General features: G+C 37.7%; 1 protein-coding gene across 1 annotated transcript in view; it reads left to right on the top strand.

The window, feature by feature from the left end:
• SOCS5 (suppressor of cytokine signaling 5) overlaps positions 1–18254 on the top strand; it is a 61790-nt gene extending 43536 nt beyond the window's left edge. Inside the window, exon 2 of the mRNA XM_080814088.1 lies at positions 15166–18254. Coding sequence (XP_080670214.1) covers positions 15178–16788 — 1611 coding nt within the window. The 5' untranslated portion in view covers positions 15166–15177 and the 3' untranslated portion in view covers positions 16789–18254. The remainder of the gene's footprint in view (positions 1–15165) is intronic.
• The last annotated feature ends 2303 nt before the right edge of the window (positions 18255–20557 follow it).

Raw genomic sequence — 20557 nt, 5'->3', positions numbered from 1 at the left:
GATTCTTTATACACATAAAAACAACCATTTGGTTACCTTTTTTCTCCAAGTGATATAATTTCAGTAATGTTAGTTACCTTTATATTCCTAAGTTATGATACTGAGAACTATTGTTTTGTTGCTCCTTTTATGCATAGTTCTTAAAGTGTGGAGGAAGTAGCTAGACATCAAGTCCTTGACTTTTTTCTTAGCTGCTTGAAATCATAGGATCAGTATTATGGAAGATGTTCCAGGGCCTGGTGAGTGGACAAGGGCAGGCTATGCTGGGCAGCTGTTACAACTCAGACATGCAAATGATGCTGAAGCCTGAACCTGGGAGAGGTCAGTGGAGATAGAAGGCATGGACCTGGCATGGCTATGGGCTGGACTATAGAGCACATTCTTCCAGTTCACTGCTCCCTAGGGGAAGTATAGAGGCAGGGGCAACTTTAGGAGTCTATCATATTTTCCCCCTTCCATTTTAATCTCATCCTTCTGAAGCATATAGATGTTAGGACTTTGGCGAAAGGAATTATTTCACAGAAATATTAGTCTGTTTTCTTGCCCTTTAAGGTCATTATCTTTGTCACAAGACCTTTAATTTCAGTTTACAGTGTCTGTGGTTAGTATATAGATATGTGATTTGATTTGTGTGTTGATCTTGTATCCCATGACCCTGCTGAGAACTTACTTGGGTTAGTTCTAGGGTGTTCCATTTTTCCTTCCTCCTTTCCCCTCCTCCCTCCCTCCCTTTCTTCCTCCCTCTTTCCCTTTCTTCCTCCCTTCCCTCCTTCCTTTTTAAAAATTCCTTAGCGTTTTCTATAGGGACAGTCATGGTCCTCTGAGAATGGACAGTTTCACTTCTTCCTCTCCAATTAGTATGCATTTATTTCTTCTTCTTGCTTTATTATGCTGGCTGTCACTTCTCTTTTGACCCCGAGCTCTCGCTCTGGCCACCAGTGATTAGAAATCACAGTTGTTAGACTGACTTCTGCCTGGAATGCTTGCTTGGGTTGGTGCTTTCCTGTGCAAAGATTTTTAACTACAGATTCCAAGTTTTTAAGAGTTATGGGCTATTGATTTTTTAATTTCTCCTTGAGTCAGTTTAGGAAATTTATACTTTTCAAAATATCTAGCCATTCTATTTTTAAATTTATTGGCTTAAAGTTGTTCTTAATGGCCTTTTATCTTTTAAATCTTTATTTTATATCTCTACTTGTCCCTTCTTTATGTCTTATAATATGTATCTCTATAGTTCATGGCCCTAGACTATTGTGCTTTCTCATGGTTTTGGTCTTCTCTTGGTCTTGTCAGTGTGCAAGCACACAGCACCTCTCTTCTCTTGAACTCCTGCCCCCATTTCTAACTTGCAGTTTCTCTGCTGCCATGCACTTGGTGTCCAGAGAATATATTCTTTGTTTAAACTGTGGGTCGGCTTAGAGTAAGTATGGGTAGAGCAAGGGCTTTAATTATTCTCATCTGAGAACTTGAACTTTATTATGATGTCTTCCACATGTGGTATCAGTAAATGTTAAAATCAGGGTTTGTTTTTTTTTTAATCATTTTTCAGCTTACTAATTTCTCAGCTTCTGATAGGTAAGGTTTTATTTCAGTTCTGTTAATGAGCTAAAAGGTTGTCTAATTGCCCTATTTAAAAAAAATAAAATTGATTGTCACATGGTAATACGTAACACAAAACTGGGGTATATTACTTGGCGTTCCTAGTCTATAATTTTGGTCAAAATGTTCCTTTTGATATTAGTTTTCTTAAGTGGTTAAAAGGTATCCTCGTTTGCCTTTATTTCTCCCAAGACCCCTCCCAAATATCTTTCTAAAGAATAGACTAATTTCAAAATGTTCAAATTTTCTTTTTTTTAAACTGGTAGACAATCTAGATCAAGAACATTGAAGCTGTCCTAATTATGTTTGTTTTCTTTCTTTCTTTCTTGGATTTATTACAAGCTATCATATTATTTAAAGACCCTTAGTTTTCTACAGGCCTAAAATTTGGCATAGAAGAGAATAGTGCCCTTTCAGTTTATACACGGAGAATAAATGTATTCTAAGTGGTTTAAGATAGAAAATAAAAGGATAAAAGTAAAGTATTGTTATCCAAAAAATCATCTTATTTTAGTCCTTAGAGTCTTTGTATTTCTGATGAGACTAAACTGCAGGGTTTGTAAAACGGTTGCCTTTCCTAGAGAAGGAAATGGCCCAGATTACAATTGCTCACTTACCAATAGTAACTGAATATTCTTTGTAAATTATTAGTAGGATCACAGTGAGCTCATTGAGCTCATTGTTAATCTCTTCCCCAAATCAGAGATTCTTTCTGGATTAAGGCTAGTCGGATGTAGTCCCCTTGCTCCACTCAGTTTCTCAGCTGAGAGTTGTTTTGCGTTGTTGGTTTTTGTTTGTAGCTGCCTTTGGCATTGAGGGAGATGCGGAGCGGGGGTGTTGATGCCCATCTGTAGAGGGGCGTTTACACTAGGAAACACACACTGTTCCAGTGCTTAGGGAAGGTGCCCGAGGCGCCTAACTGAGGGGGAGAAAGGAGATAGAGATAAAGACAAGACTAACTCACCAGTCATCTCTCCCCAGACATAAAACAGCTTTGCTTTTTGCTATCACCAACATGTACCTTCTCCTGCCTTGGATTGGTTGTAAAACAGAAGTTACCATTTTTGAGCCCCTATGATATTCAGCTGTACTTACCTTATATCATGTTATCCTCTTAGAAACCCGTGTAAGAGAAGGTAATTTTTCTTATTTTTAGATGGAAACGCTGAGACTTAGATTTCACACAGCTAGCAGAGTGCTTGAATTTGATTTTTGGCTTCTCTGAAGCTAAAGCATATGTTCCTTGTGTTCCACCACACTCTGCCAATAATGCCAGCCAGATAAGATGTTTCAGTGAATGGTATATTTGTTAGTTTATTACATAAGATGCTTTCTCCATAGAAAATGAGGTATAACTTATTAGGATTTTATGCTTCTCTAGTGTGCAGTATCTGTACGGTAAAATTTAAATGTGGTACTCTTTTTATAGACTAAGAAGGAATTTTGGAGCAAAAAAAAAAAAAAAATGAATGAGGACTATTTTCCTGGGCCTTGCCCAGCACTATACAGATTAACTATGCTTCGTTTAGGCTGTAGATGAACTATAGCTTTAGCTGCTGCGGAACATTGAAATCCCTGTAGTGTTTCCTAGGAAATTATACAGAAGTTTAAATGGTTAATAGAATTTGCAATCTGACAGATATTGTACATTGGAAAATACCGACATTTTGTCATGACCCTAAACTGAATAGGATAATTATTTTTTAAAAGAAAGAAAAGCTAAAGTTCTATGCTAGATACTACTGGTAACATTTTTGAAGCCTCCTGTCTTTTGAGTGTGTCATGTGTCAAAGGCTTTAATAGATGTGGCTTCAAATCCTCATACCCGACCCAAGAGGTAGGTGATGTTATCCTCATTTTACCAGGAGGGAAATTTGGTTCAGAATTTCATCCAAGTATGAATACATCAAAGTTCACAGCATTCTGAAGTGGTAAAGCTGGAATTGAACCTCCTGGCCTCCCCTATTTCCACTTAGACTGTCTCATGCCTGTGCCCTTGCTCTTGGGAGCAAAAAGTAGGCAATGTCTCTGCAAGTGATTTGGTTTAAGAATTGGATTTTGACGACCTGGAGTGCCCTCCTACACTGGAAGTTAGAATTGTATGAGTAAAATTTGAGAAACGGAGATGCAAATTTTATTTGCTCTTTTTTTTTTTTTTTTTTTTTTTTTAGAAATAGCCCTTAAATTATCTTTTGGGGAAAGGTATTAATGCAGTCTAATGCTATGATTGGAATCTTAATTTGATGTCCCCTTTTTCTTCTTTTTTTAGATGGACTATTGTATTTCTCTTAATATGCAGAAAATAGTATAAGAACTTCTTAAGCTTCATCCCTTGAAATTAGGCATGTGGTTTCAAACACATTCTTTTTTTTTTTTTTTTTAAGATTTTATTCATTCATAGGCATAGAATAGACAGCAAAATATTCACAGCAAGCCTATGAATAGACATTTTGCTCCACATTCTTTTGGTCAGAGTATTGTTCCACTCATTACAACCAAAATGGAACAGCTAGTAATTCTCTTTTGAGTATGTATGTGCTAGCTTTGTCAGCTTTTAATATCGGTTCCATCCTTTTCTTGCTCTATGATAGTTATAAAAATATAGAAATGATGTATTCCTTGAGATTTTAAAAGAGCTTTGTAACAACACTTCTTGGACATAGAGGTGTTAGTGTACAGGTCTAAGCTGTATTCAAGAAGAGAGAAAACCTGAACAGTCTGATAATAATGGAAGAAACTCACCCCCAGGGCATTACTAATCTCTCAGTTGTATTAATTTCTACATCTATAAAATTGAGAGCATTTTTACTAACAGGGCTGTAGGAAGAAGTAAAAATTTTATGTCAGTGCCTGGCACATGGTTAGCATTCAGTAATGGAAATCATATCCTCAGCCCATCAGTGTCATCATCATTATTATTATTGTTTTCAGCTTTCTAGATGTTTGCCTGTTGTTGGTTTTGGCTTTTTATGTTTGTTTGATTGCTTACTTCAAAGACTCTTGGATTTGTCAGTTTAAAAAACATAGCTGCCAGGCATTTTTCTCTTTTACTTATCTGATCCTATCTCTGACATAGCTAATTTTTTTAAAAAATGCATTTTTCAAGAAATGGGGAGGGATATAGCCATAAAGACGAAGAAGTTTTTTTAATTGTAAAAGAATCTTATGTACAGCCTCTTGCATAAAAGAGAACACATACTAGGGTGCCTGTGTGGTTCAGTTGGTTAAGCATCCGCCTTTGGCTCAGGTCATGGTCCCAGGGTCCTAGGATGGAGCATTGGCCCCCTGCTCAGTTGGGAGTCCTCTTCTCCCTCTCCCTCTGCTTTTCCCCTATCATCCCCACATGTGCTTGCTCGCTCTCTCACTTTCTCTCTCAAATAAATAAAACTTAAAAAAAAAAGAGAGAGAGAGAGAACACATACTAACAGATAACAGTGGTCCTCTCTTGGGGCGGGGGCCATGGAACTTAAGGTGAGATTAGACTTTTCAGTAGTTTATGTAGTGTTTCAACTCTTTCATAATATGTATGTGTTTCATTTTTACAAGAAATAGTTTGTACTTACTCCACTGTTATGCTCTAGGAACCAACCATATACCTTTATCATTACATACTTAAAATGATCTTCTTAGACTGTTGTTTCCCTAAATTGTTCCATAGAATGAATGACCACTAGTTTTAGTAAATGTAATATCAAGTGTTATAATGTGTTATATCAGAAGTTGGTAAACAATGACCTAGAGGCTAGATCTGGCTTGCCACTTGTTTTTGTATAGCCAGTGAGGTAAGGATGATTTTATATTTTTAAATGGTTGAAAAAAAATCAGAAGAAAGGAATTGTGTAACAAGTGAAAATTAGGGGCGCCTAGATGGCTCAGTAGGTTAAAGCCTCTGCCTTCAGCTCAGGTCATGATCTTAGGGTCCTGGGATCAAGCCCTGCTTTGGGCTCTGCTCAGCAGGGAGCCTGCTTCCCTTCCTCTCTCTCTGCCTGCCTCTCTGCCTACTTGTGATCTCTGTCTGTCAAATGAATAAATAAAATCTTAAAAAAAAAAAAAGCAAGTGAAAATTACATGAAATTTGAATTTCACTAACCACAAATAAAGTTTTATTGACATGCAGTCATACTTACTCATGTACTTATTTTCTGTGGCTGTGTTGAGGCTAAAATGGCAGAGTTCAGTAGATGCCATAGAGAACGAATGGCCTGGAAAGCCTAAAACACTTAGAAAAAATCTTAGAAATCTATGATAGTTATAAAAGTTATCATAGATCTTAGAAAAAGATTGCTGACCCCTCTACCACATTGGAGAAATCTCTTTAAAATTTTGTTCTATTGTTGGGTTTTTGTGTTGTTGTTAACTTTGCCTGCTTTGGGGTAACCATCTAGTGTAGAATATGTAATTGCCAAATTTAAAGTAATCATTTTAATAAAGATCACCAAATTGACATGTAGAAAAAAAATCCCCAATATATGAATATGTAGTTTTCTAAATGGCCTATACTTTGCAGTTTTGGATCCCTCTTTTACTTGAGTTGTGAGCTTTATATTTTCCTAGTGGTTGTTTTGTTTAATATTTGGTTATTCCCATTGTGGTCAAAATGTGACCTGCATAATTTAAATTTTTCTTATTATGCAGTGTGTCATGCACAGAAAAGAATGAATAAAACGTAAATCAGTCTAAAGAATAGTTAATAAGTGAAACCACGTACCTATCACCCAGGCTAAGAAATAGAAAATTACCAGTGTTTTATTTTTTATTTATTATTTTATTTTTTATTCTTTTATTTTTTTAAGTAGGCTCTATGCCCAGCACAAGGTTTTGGACTCATGACCCTGAGATCAAGAGTTGCATACTTCACCTACTGACCCAGCCAGGTACACCGCCTCCCTCAGTGTTTTAGAAGCTTCCTGAGTGCCTCTTCCTAATTCTTTATCCTTCCCTTCAATAGGAAGCCATTTTCTTGGTTTTTACATTTTTATTATTTATGCATGTATGCCTAAAGACAGGGAGTTGCCTGATTAAAAGGTAAATTAATTCAGGGGCACCTGGGTGGCTCCGTCATTTAAGCATCTGACTTCAGCTCAGGGTGTGATCTCCAGGTCATGGTATCAAGCCCCGCACGGGGCTTCCTGCTCAGTGAGGGGGTCTGCTTGTCTCTCTCTCCCTCTGCTCCCTGTCTGCCTCTCCCCCTGCTCATGCTCTCTCTCAAATAAACAAATAAAATCCTTTTTTAAAAAATGTAAATTGGTTCATAATGTACATATCAACTATATTGTTTCTTTCTCTAAGCATTTTGCTTTTGAGATTCACATGTAGATGCAAACAGCTGTAGTTGGTCATGCCTACTATGTAGTAATCCATTATATGAATCTACGCTAATGGGCCAGTGAGGCTTCGCTTAGATATCGCAATGACGGTCTCAACTGCAGCATTTCCTAACTTGAAAATAGTTACTTTCTCCAACCCCTCACTTCCCAAATTGCTCTGTCTGTTGTGTTTCCTGTCTCTGAAATAGCATGTTCATTCACCCATTTTCCCAAGCCAGACACTTGGCAGGGTTTTTTTTTTTTTTGACACCCCTCTCTTCTTCATTCCTCAGTTTCCAGTCAATCATTAATGTATAGATTTGACTTCTTTTAACATTCCATATCCATTTTCACTTTCACTATCCAGTCGAGCTCTTACGTACACGCTGCAGTAGTCTTCAGGGCAGCAATAGCATTCTGTCTTGTTCTCTGATCCTGGATTCCAGAGCTTACCCCTTCAGCCTCACCTGTGCATTCTTCCATTCACTTGCTAGTCTCTGTTCATTTAGCCATTATTCAGGCTATGCCCATTCCTGCCTGGGCTTGTTGGCAATGCTGTTCCCTCTGCCTGTAAAACACAGTCCTAATTCATCCTTCAGGACAGAATTTTGAAATCTCACCTCCTCAGAGAGAGGTCATCTTTGCTCACCATCCCTTAAACTAGGTCATGTCTCTGTACTTCTAGGACTTTTTACTACACCCTGCTGGCACTACTGTAAATTTTAATTAAATGGTTATTGAGGAAGACCTCTTATCTGATTCAATCAAGACCAGTAGTCTGCAAAGTCTAATAAAGCAAGAAGGGACATAGAAAAAGAGATATATACCTTAAATATTTTACTCTAACTTCAAGAATAAGACTGCATATTCATTTGTCAGATTTTTTATTAAGGAGCCAAGATCTTTTCTTTGAGAGTAGGCTCACTAGTTGCTGTTGTATATTGCTTTCCTTGTAGAAACCACACCCACAATGTATCATCTAAGATTTCCAGTTTGGGTTCTTTAAGTAGAACAAAGATTCAAACTCTTATGATGCATTCTGACTTAAGAATTCCTGGTAGTATTCCTTGCAATATTTTTTCTAATTGGGATTTTTTTTGTTTTGTTTTACTGTTTTCTTGCTTATACCTAATTCAACAGGGGTATTGCCCTTTTTTTTCTCTCTTATTTTACTTAATTTTATTTTTTGTCTTTAACATATAATGGATATCTCCCTTTTTATTCACTATTTCAGTCATTCATCACAGTCTCCCACTCCTCCACATTTCATTAGGTTGATTAACAAATCACATAATAATAAGTATAAATAACATGAACTGTTTTGGAAGCTAACATAACTAACTCAGTAAAAGTATAACTCAACTCATGAGAACAGGAATATCTGGGTGTAGTAGATCATTGGGCCTCACCTTTTTTGAGTGCACATGTACATGGTCTACTGTATTAATATATTGTGTGTATTGTAAAAGTATAAACTATATGAAGTAAATTATGTGACCATTTATTACCCACAAGACAGTAATTTTATACAGTTGAACATAATATTAGATAGCAGTATAAAAAGTAAATACGCATCCAGTTAGATAATACAGACCATGTCACAATAGAGTGTATAAGTAACAGTTAAATAACATTTTGGGGGCATCTGGGTGGCTCATTGAATTAAGTGTCCAATTCCTCATGCTCAGGTCATGTTCTCAGAGTTGTGAGATCAAGCTCTGTGTTGGGCTCCATGCTGTGTGTGGAGCCTTCTTGAGATTCTCTCTCTCCCTCTCCTCCCCCTCCCCTCCCTTCCCTTTTCCTCTCTACCCCCTGCCAATAAGTCAATAAATAAATCAATAAATAAAATAACATTTTTTAAAAGATTTTATTTATTTATTTGACAGAGATCACAAATATGCAGAGAGGCAGGCGGCGGGGGTGGGGGGGGAGCAGGCTCCCCACTGAGCAGAGAGCCCAATGTGGGATTTGATCCCATGACCCGAGCTGAAGGCAGAGGCTTTAACCCACTGAGCCACCCAGGCGCCCTAAAATAACATTTTGAAAAGCCCAAGTGGTTCTCAGATTCTTTAAGGGACTATAGCTATGACAACCATGCATCCCTGGATTTCTGGCTCACTCTTAATATTAAAACATTATATTATCTCTTTCTAAAAATTATTGAAAGTACCACCAAAATATCAATTAAAACTTGTATCTCCTAAACTGCCTCTCATACCTGACTGAAGTTGGCGCAGAAAGACTTTAATCAATCCATGTGTCTGTGTGACTGAGACTTTTCACTGGACAGGAATTACCATGACTGAATAATTAAGATGGACTCAGAGGAGAAGAGGGCTGTGGGTTGGGTTACAGTCCTCCTCTTTACGACTGTGGCAGGCCATGTAGTCTTAAAACTTGTTGAATTTAATTGATTTCTAATAAAGTTTGGATTAAGTCCCATTGAAATGAACCCCAGGAACTGTTTCAATTAATTTTTTTCTGTGGAAATTTTGTAAAAGATACTACTTGGCATGAAGAGGGCCATTGCCTATAGTCCTTATTTTTTTTATATATGTAAATTTTTGTAGTAATGGAATTTGACCTCTAATTTTCCATAATTTTGATTTGTAGCTTATCCTGTCAGGTATTATTTTTCAACAAAAACTCTTCAACTTATAACAGTTATAAAACCAGTTTTAAATTATGATAGTCCTTGGAGGAAGCAATGACTTTTTAGAAATTTGCTTTGAATAGTTTTAAGGCTAGCTGTGCCAGTGTAGAAATGTGAAAGCTGGTAATGGTTGTTGCACCTATATTCTAGAATCAGTACCTTTGAAATTTAACACTTTTTTAAGTCTTGTGTGACTTCATATAAAACCCTAAAGTACTAGACTTGTAAGTTAGGTCTCAAAAGGTTTCAGCTGAATATGCTTTCCAAAAATTTAATGACAAACCAAACCAAAGAACCTCAAAACTGACATTATAAATATTAAGATCGTGGAAGTGCCTTCCTGATTCTTCTTACTCGGACTTTTCTGTGAATTGTGTCAGTGTTTTCTTCTTTGCAGTATCACAGCCACCCACATTGCATTCCCCACATCAAGAAAAGGCAGCTTTCTGTCCTCAAGGGATGTGGAAGCATAATAGTCCTTCTTTAAATTAGAATATATTGTCACAATGTAATCTCACAGCAGAGATGAGGATTGGAGAATACACGGAATTTCATGCTCTGTGAAACTGCACCACAGGTTCAGAGTCAGAAACTGCCTTCTGTAACCTGGCACATACACGTGTTTTCTGCAGGTCCCACTTGTTTATACAACTAATACAACTAATACAAAACAGTCATCTTTCAGGTATGATCTGCTTATCAAATATCTGTAAATTGCCCTGGAATTTATCTTATAAACGTGAAGAAGAGAGGCTTCTGGTGTCTACAGTGGTATGGTTTATAATCTTACATACTTTAGACTAGGGCCAGCAAACTTTCCTCTGTAAGAGGCCAGATAGAAAATATTTTAGGCTTTGCAGGCTACATGTGGTCTCTGTCGAATGTTCTTTGTGGGTTGCTTGTTTTTGTTTTTTTTTAATCCCTTTAAAAATGTAAAAACCATTCTTGGCTGGGGTCTGTACAGAAACAGGCCGTAAGCCAGATCTGTCCACTTGGGCTATGGTCTGTTGACCCCTGCTCTAGATCAGTACTGGCCAATAGAAATACAATTTGAACCATACATGTAATTTTTAATCTTTTAGTAGCCACATTTAAAAAGTAAAAAGCAGAGAAATTAATTTTAATAATGTATTTAGCCAATTATATACAAACTATTAGTCATTTCAGTATGTGGCACAAGCCACATTTCAGGGGCTCAGTGACCACATGTATTGGATAGCATGCTCCAGATGAGAGCTATTCAAAACAAGGGCCATGAACGTGTACAGTTTGTTGCCAGTCTCTGACAAATTAAGTATAGTAATTAAAAGGAAGCATTTAAAATATTTTATAGCTATTGGTTAGTTATTTTAGTTCTGTTCAGTCTAATAAGAAAATTGGCACTTATATTTCAATGTCTTTTTTTACATTTCATTTTTCCTAATAATTTATACTTGTCTTACAAAAGAATTGGTCTGCGAAATTAAAAAAAAACTTGCCTCTTCATTCTGGATGGTTGTAGAAGCACTGCTATAGACAGTCTTTCTTAAGACTCTGCAGGCCTCTTGGGTACATGGCAAAAATAAGACCAAGAGAAACAGTGATGAGATTGTGGTAGGTAGTTTATTTAGAACTACTCACATCCTGCCAACTGCCCTGGAGCAGTGTCCTTTTTACTTCTCTCTTTCAGAGCTACCATTGGAGACCGTGGCTGGAGTATCCTTAGTCAGCGGTTTTCCTTCTCTACTGTAGAATCCCCGAAGAGCTTATTTAAAAAAACAAAAACAAAAAAACAAAAAACAAACAGCAGTGTCCAGACCCATCTCCAGACTAGTGAAATCACAGTCTCTTGGAAGGGGCTTGTGTATCAGGTAGTTTCAGAAGCCTTCCAGGTGATTTATTATGTAGCCAGTGTTTATTGTGTGGATCCCTCCCCCCCAGAGGGGGAAATTGGTATTTCTCCATTTGGAAAGAATCACTCATGGGGGCGCGGGGGGGGGGGGGGCAGTTCTGTGTGGTGTACTATTCACTCTCTTTAACAGTGAAAAGGGGACTTTCCAGTTAAATGCCCCATTGACAATTGGCATTTTAACTCTATTTATTCCTGGAACCCCACTAACATTAAAGGAATAAAAAAAAATACAAAGCATAAACCCACAAGAAGTAAGCCTAATGGGTTAACAAATTTTTGGTAGAGGCAGGTAGCTAGAAATTAACAGAATGGAGAAAACGATATAAATGCTTGCAAATGAGGATGTTAGAAGGAGGCAAAGCAGTTTATATTGCTGGCTCAGACATGAGAGGAACCGGTTCGTTCAGAAGGTGAAGGTGAAGTATAAAGCTGAACACTGGGATGCTTGTTCAGTCTGTATGCTCAGGATCCTGACTGTTGCTCTTTTACCTTGGATAAAACTAAAGGTGGAGCTTGGAGAAATTTATCTAGGGGGGTCAGTCAGAGCTTGAGGTGGGGTATCTTTTGAAAATAAGGACACCTTTTGAAAAATAGAAACTAAGCAAAAGTCTGAAATGTTGTGGTTAAAACCCTACCATTCCCCTTGCCCTCTTCTCAGAACATGGCAGTCAACTGTATGGCCCAGAGAAGAAATTGGAATGTTTCCCTCTGGGATAAACCGCCAGGAGAGGGGCGCCTGAGTGACTCAGTCGGTTAAGCTTCTGCCTTCAGCTCAGGTCATGATCCCAGGATCCTGGGATGGAGTTCCCCATTGGGCTCCCTGCTCAGCAGGGAGCCTGCTTCTCCCTCTGCCTCTGCCAGTCTCTCTCTCTCTCTGTGTGTGTCTCTCATGAATAAATAAATGAAATCTTTAAAAAAAAAAAAAATCCAGGAGTTAAGACTTACAGATCCTGACTTTTGTGGATTTCCTAATAAAAAAACAACTCACTGCCTCTCATCATCTTGTGGGAAAGCCAGCCAATTGACAATTACCTTACCCAACCACCTGTGCATCCATGCAGACAGAGCTTCTGATCAGCTGTGATGGAAGGCTGGGGCTCATCAGACCCTTGTGGAAAGCCTCTTAAAAAACAGTAACAAAAACAAAAAAACCCCTAAAGATTTAAGGAGAAAAAAGGAAGAAACAGATAAAAATATATAAATGTTAAAAAAAAAGAACAAAACATTTGAAAAATGTGTATCCTCTGAGAATTGTGATATTCATCCAAGAAACTAGAATAGGATGTTATTAAAAAGGACATTCAGAGAATAAGAAAACAGTCTTAGAAATTAAAGCTGTGATAGGAAACATTCTAACTGCAGCAGAAGTGTTGTGAAGTGATACCAAAGAAATCTTCCAGACAGTAGAAAAGGGAAAATGCCATATTGAGAAGAAAATCTATACAATCAGAAGATGAATCTAAGAGGTCTACTGTCTAACAAAAGGACTTTCAGGAGGGGGGGACGGGGGCACTGGGAAGGACATGGAAAGGACACAATGAATATAAAAAGAAGGCCCAGGTCCCATGACAGGAGACGGGAAATTGCTGGGATACTGAACTTATTTTCTTTCAGTCCTTGGGAGTAGAATCAAAGATGGAAAGGAGTGGCAGGCATTGCTACTGTCTGTGCAGAACCTTGTACTTTGAGACTGCAGGACACTTCATTTTATCACATTCCACTTTATTGCACCTCGCAGATACTGCTTGTTTTAGCTTGAAGGTCTGAGGTATTGTCCAGCATGTCTGTCGGTGCTGTTATTTCCAGCAGCATTTGCTCATTTAATGTCTCTGTGCCCATTTGGTAATTCTTGGAATATTTAAAGCTTTTTCATTATTATTATTGCTATTGTATTTGTTATGGTGATCTATGGTGATTGCAACTTACTGAAAACTGGTTAGCATTTTTTAGCAATAAAGCATTTTTTAATAAGGTATATACATTGGGTTTCTTTTTTTTTAGACCTTCTACTATTGAACACTTAATAGACCACAGTGTAGTGTAAACATTTCTGTGCACTGGGAAACCAGAAAATTCATTTGACCTGCTTTATTTCAGTACTCTCTTTATTTCATAAACAGATTATAGTAGAATATATATTTTATATATATATATGGTATATATACCATATATATACCACCTACCATGTATATGTATGTGTGTGTGTGTGTGTATATATATATATATATATATAGAATATATATACCACCTACCATGCAAACTCCTATATACCTAGCAGTATGCTTGTAATGAAGAATAATCTGAAGGTGTATTTTATGATTTCATAGATGTAAATTCTCTATGTTGGCATTATCATTAGTCCAGGAGCCCTTTCCATAAGAAACTAAAACGAAATACATAAAGTTTATTTTTTACTGTTGTCTTAACCCTAGTCAATGTCTTGAAAATCCAAGTATTTATCACAAAGAATATTAGTCACAGCAATGGGAGAATCAGCTCTAATGCCTCCCATCGCTGTTAAAAAAAAAAAAAAAATCCACAGTTTTCCAGTACTGATTCTAAACTGAAAAGTAGTTCATGATGAGATAATAAATATGAACAAAAAATTGGGGGAGGAGGGGAAGTGCCATACTTATTAAATGGCAAAATAGAAAGAGAGATGTTTGTTTTGTTTTTTTTTTTTAAATCTGCTGTTCTGTTGTGACAAATAACCAGCTGAACTTTAAGTTTACATTTTTCTATTTCTTCTAGAATGTTGACTTTTATTGAATGAGCCAGTCTGTGTTAGAGTCATAAATTTATTTGTGAAGTGCAATAATCTGCTCTCAGTCTTTTTTTTTTTTAAGGAGCAAAAATAAAAGATGCCAAAATGCATATTTTTTGTTTTATTTTGTTAATTACTTCAGTATCATAGCCTTTTCTGTTACTTTATTATTTCCACGCTCTTCCGGAATAAAGAATTGGGAAGCTGAAAGACACCTTTCCATTTAAATCTAAATATTTTCTTTATTTCATCCTAATTTGCCTTTCTATTCAAACTGCTTCTTTAAAATCACAGAAAAAATTTAATATATTGAAGAGTAGGGAGGGAAAGTACTGAATTTTCACAAGTGATTGATCTGTAAGCTTTAGATTGCCAGATGAGTGGAATATAGCAGTTGTAAGTGAAGTAGGGAAGAATACTACCTCAGGATTTTTGAACTAATTTTGATGTGTTACACAAATGTCCTGATTTCAACTTTGGAGCAGTGGAATACAGATCCATTTCAGCAATACAGAACATATTTTCCCTTGGTAATACTTGAGGCAGTGCCTGAATTATTTGTAGTAAGGACACAGAAATCAGTGTCATGATGAAATTAGGTTGATGCGTGGGAAAAAGAACCCAGAGTTTAATTGAGAGGGCTTGTTTCTTTTCCCATGAGAGCTGGGTATTCCACCTGAAAGGAAATGGGGAGTGAGGACTGGCCTGACTAATGGTGCCCTGAGTGCTGCAAGAGGCCAGAGGGCCGGCGACCTTAGGACTACCAGCAGCTCCCAGGAGTGTCTGCCTCCTCGTTTCAGCAGGGCAGTGGAGGGGGTGGGTTCCTGACCAGCATCACCAAAATTTCCAATGGCGGGGCAGGGGGGGGGGTGGGGGGGGGTGAGGGTGCTGTCAGTTGTGTTTGCACACACCACCTTAACTCCAGTTTCTCCTCTTCCTGTTTTGTCTTTAGATCTTATAATCAATGGATAAAGTGGGGAAGATGTGGAATAACTTCAAATACAGGTGTCAGAATCTCTTCGGTCACGAGGGAGGGAGCCGTAGTGAAAATGTGGACATGAACTCCAATAGATGTTTGTCTGTGAAAGAGAGAAACATCAGTACAGGAGACTCAGCTCCTCAGCAACAAAGCAGTCCCTTAAGAGAAAACGTTGCCTTACAACTGGGATTAAGCCCTTCCAAGAATTCTTCAAGGAGAAACCAAAACTGTGCCACTGAAATTCCTCAGATTGTTGAAATAAGCATTGAAAAGGATAATGATTCCTGTGTCACCCCAGGAGCGAGACTTGCAAGAAGGGATTCCTACTCTCGGCATGCTCCATGGGGTGGGAAGAAAAAACATTCCTGTTCTACAAAGACACAGAGTTCATTGGATACTGATAAAAAGTTTGGTAGAACTCGAAGCGGACTTCAAAGGAGAGAGAGGCGGTATGGTGTAAGCTCCGTGCATGACATGGACAGCGTGTCCAGCAGAACTGTGGGGAGCCGCTCTCTGAGACAGAGGTTGCAGGACACTGTGGGCTTGTGTTTTCCCATGAGAACTTATAGCAAGCAGTCAAAACCCCTCTTTTCTAATAAAAGAAAAATACACCTTTCTGAATTAATGCTTGAGAAATGCCCTTTTCCTGCCGGCTCAGATTTAGCCCAAAAATGGCATTTAATTAAACAGCATACAGCCCCTGTGAGCCCACACTCAACATTTTTTGATACATTTGATCCATCCTTGGTTTCCACGGAAGATGAAGAAGATAGGCTTCGAGAGAGAAGGCGGCTCAGTATTGAAGAGGGGGTTGACCCTCCGCCCAATGCACAAATACATACCTTTGAAGCCACCGCACAGGTTAATCCGTTATATAAACTGGGACCAAAGTTAGCTCCTGGAATGACTGAAGTAAGTGGGGACAGTAGTGCAATTCCACAAGCTAATTGTGACTCAGAAGAGGACACTACCACCCTGTGTCTGCAGTCACGTAGGCAGAAGCAACGTCAGGTGTCTGGAGACAGCCATGCCCACGTTAGCAGACAGGGAGCTTGGAAAGTCCATACGCAGATCGATTACATACACTGCCTCGTGCCCGACTTGCTCCAGATTACAGGGAATCCCTGTTACTGGGGAGTGATGGACCGTTACGAAGCAGAAGCGCTCCTTGAAGGGAAACCTGAAGGCACATTCTTGCTCAGGGACTCTGCGCAAGAGGACTACCTCTTCTCTGTGAGCTTCCGTCGCTACAACAGGTCCCTGCATGCCCGAATTGAACAGTGGAATCACAACTTTAGTTTTGACGCCCACGACCCTTGTGTATTTCACTCCTCCACTGTAACAGGACTTTTGGAACATTATAAAGATCCCAGTTCTTGCATGTTTTTTGAACCCTTGCTTACTATATCACTAAACAGGACTTTCCCTTTTAGCCTGCAGTATATCTGCCGTGCAGTAATCTGTAGATGCACTACATATGATGGAATTGATGGGCTTCCTTTACCATCAATGTTGCAGGATTTTTTGAAAGAGTATCATTACAAGCAAAAAGTTAGAGTTCGCTGGTTAGAACGAGAACCAGTCAAGGCGAAGTAAACTCTCCTGCCCTCAGTGGGCATTAACTAGATCTCCTTTTCTGTGCACCAGACAGTACACCTATAGCAAGCACACGTGTCAGTGTTAGGTGTCTTTCAGTGCAGTATGTAGGCTTAGTGTTAGTATCTGTCAGATGCGATCTGCTGTTACTTCCTCAGATAAATGTGGTGCCTATTTGAGACAACAGGGGACAGAGCTACAGGTGTTCAGTAAGTCTGCGAAGGCATTTTGTCGATTGAGCGAACGGTTTGGTTTGTAATGACTGTTGCAATTGAGTGAAGCAACTCGGGGGCATTTGCTATGAAGAATTCTATTTCTTACTGAAGAACAAATTATTAATATTGGAAGAGTATTTCAACAGTGTGACTAATGTTTGAAATTGTTATTTTTTCTAAGAATTTTTCTATAACCTTCCAAAAGTAGCGCTGTTTGTAGTTACTATAAGTCAAGCTTTGGAAGTCCAAAAAATAAAGACTGCTTTCCTTGAAGAAAAAAGAAAAATGCAATTTTCTGGCCACAAGGGCAGAGTGCAGTTCACTTAAGTGTTGATAGAGTTTATAGTCAGTCTCCTGTCTCTTCTGCAAAAGGTACTGTTAAGCCAACCAGATTTTCTAAATAGTTGCTTTTAGAAGTTCAGGCTTATAAAGTTGGTAGTAGATTTATTTCAAGGCCTTAGGTATTCATTTTATTTTGAATGAGTGCTTTAATGTAAAACACATTGGGAAGAGCTGCAATGTAGTCCTGTGTGTGAGTTCTTAAGTTAGTATGTGTGGTCTACTTGTTGATTAGTTAAAGTTGGATCTTTTCCTGTGCCCATGATGCGTTTGTGAACCATGAAGAACGTGAGACTAGAAGATGCCCAAACAAGTCCATATATGATAACAGCGGTGGTTGCTGATGTTGAGATGATTTTTAAACTGCAGTGAACAATTTGGACGGCACTGTTTAGCTCTTTGTTGTAAACGCTCATAGCGAATCGCTTAAGTACAATTTGTAGAATTTCAGTGCAGTTAATTTCTAATGGAAAATCCAAAACTCTAATTGCAGATTTAAAAGGTACTGTACAACCGTTGTATCTGTAAATAACTTTACTTAGCACCTTTTTGTCACTTAGAATATTATGCAATACTAATTGAGTGAGCTACTTTGGAAGTAATACCAAGTCCTAGTGTTTGCTTCTTAGTATTGAACTGAATTTACAGTTCTGTCCTAGACATTTTGCACTAGTCAAATCCATTCTTGTGTCTTTTTGTTAATGTGCTCTGTACCACTGGTGAGTGCTCCTTGGTTTCCTTACCTGCTGCTACAGAAAGTTCTTTTACATCCTGATGGCTATTGCCAAGGCTACAAAAAAGAAAAGCTATATTTGTATGCAACACTAACCCTTTGACTGCTAATGTACGTTTCTGCTTGCTGTGCCTTGTTATGGCTGCTTTTTTGTGCTAATAAAGTATGTTTGGTGTTCTCCTTGTATATCTGCTGTTTTATACATTTGCAACAATTTCTCTTGTAAATGGAATGGTATGGGGTTTTTAAATAAGCATTACCTGACAACCTACTATAGTTAATGCAGAATTACTGTACAGTCTAATACTGACTTATTCTCGGTAAGCTAACTCTAAATTTAATGCTACTCATCTTTCCAGTCATCATCACGTATACTGTGGAACAGTATCTCTAGTTACTGCAGTTACTGTACAGTTTAGATTATAACACAAAATGAACAGAGAAATATTGACTCACCTATTGATTTCTCTGCTTGTAAATGGAAGATTGAAACTATCAATGATGTGTTATAATAAATGGATATCTTTAGCCTTCCACTTCATCAGAAACAAGTTAAATGAAGTCTTGTGAACTGATAATATCATATCAGCGCCATTTATTGGTTTGGGGACCATTTTTATTAATCATAAATGCCCAAAATACAGAACTTTAACCAAAGACTTGTCCATTTTTAAAGCAAAATGGGGATTGAGGGGACTTAAAATTCCAGTTATTTCTAATAGAAGTCCCTGAAGACCATATACCAAAGTGTTCGAGAACGTCATCCAAACCTACTTTAAAGCATATGTGCAATTAAGGTGTTACGGCATAATTATATTGCATAATTGTTGGGTCCGTTTTCTTGAGCTTATAGTGTATCTGGAAAATAATCTCTTGGGGGAAAAAAAAAGTCCTTACTGATTACTGGAGAAAGATTATATATGCAAGCAAGATCTTGTTTTAAAGAGGAAACTTGAAACTCCAAGAAAGCACTTGATGTTTTATATGCTTGTAGCAAATTGATGTTCTAATTGTAGTTTTATAGAAAATATTAATGCTTTTATGTATTTCAGAACTTTCATATGTTAAATGGAAATTGTTTTAAATGTGTAAATATTTGAGTTTTATGTAAGCATGTATACACTGTGCTAAAAGTCACATGTTTCAGTTTGTGTGTAATATTAATATGCAACCTTTGGTTTAAAATTTTTTTCTCAAAAAATTAGTGGCTTACGTTTTAAAAAAGAAAAATCACCAGCATGATATTGCACCTTAGTCTATATTCACTGTGTCTTTTTCTGAATCCCATTGTAGCCTGTCAACTAAATATCTGTTTTCATGGTCTTTTTGAAGTGTGTTTTAATACAAACCAGGAAATTCTTTAGAAGTTTGGGCACATCTTCATAGTAAAGTAATTAACAACGCAAGGAAAGGTTGGTCTGATTCCTATCCATTATCATTCTTTCTTGCATTCATTCATTAATTCATTCATTATCTCTCTTTATCTGTGTATATCTGTATACACACATGCACACACATATGATGTTAATATTGCTTTAAACAATATTATCGCCATCTCATTTAAAATCACTTAGAGGCCTTATTTTACACACACACACACACACACACACACTATCCTTGTACTATTCAAATTTGATTAGCCACACCTAAAGTTTAGTTTTGCTGATACAGTCACATTTATAATATACTCACAACAAGAAAGCATGCATCAATATTTCCTAGCTAAACACAGTAAAAAATATTTGAAGAAGAAACAGCTTGATATAAATATAGTTATTAAGAGTCATTGTTAAATGTATATTTCTTCAACAATAATTGAGCCCAAATAATCATACTCCACAAACTGTTCCTGTTCTTATGATCCATTGGAAGGTTTACATAAGATTTATAATGGCTTGAGCCATAAAAATTGAAACTTGAATTCTTTGCTTCACTTTGACAAAATTCAGAATTTATGAGCCTTTTTACTTGACATTTTGATCTGGTTGCTATTCATTTTTATCTCAAGTTGCCTTTGCTACCTGGCACTGAACACTAGTTTGGTCAGTTTTATTGAGATTGGTCTTAGTAGACTAATTCTTTATTTTTGTAGCAAAGAAGACTATAAAGCTGCTTTTTGGTAGAGGCACAGAGGCTGTGAGTGAGTCAGCACTCTCACAGGAGAGATCGCAGAGCCATGTCTCGGAGTGTGTTAACACAGGGGTACTCACACCAGTTCTCCGCTTATTCTGTAGCCCAGCACATGCACATACAGGGCTGACTTCAAGGTGAAAAGTCTTCAAAGGGCACAGTCCTGCTTGGTGTGTGTATACATAAACACTGCATATCTGTGAGGCTCAGGCTCTGTTTCCTGTTTTTGCAACAGCTCATACAGAACACAGACTTCTAAATTGTAGCAGATTCTAAGAAGATTTGGGGATGGAGGTTTTTGGGAGGTGCTTGGTTATCGGGGTCTTTTTGAGGAGGAGAGGTGGAGGAGTTG

This window comes from Martes martes, assembly GCF_963455335.1.
Source record: "Martes martes genome assembly, chromosome: 9".
Taxonomy (NCBI): domain Eukaryota; kingdom Metazoa; phylum Chordata; class Mammalia; order Carnivora; family Mustelidae; genus Martes; species Martes martes.
The sequence above is the reverse complement of the archived record's forward strand: the minus strand, read 5'-3'. Positions and strand labels throughout refer to the sequence as shown.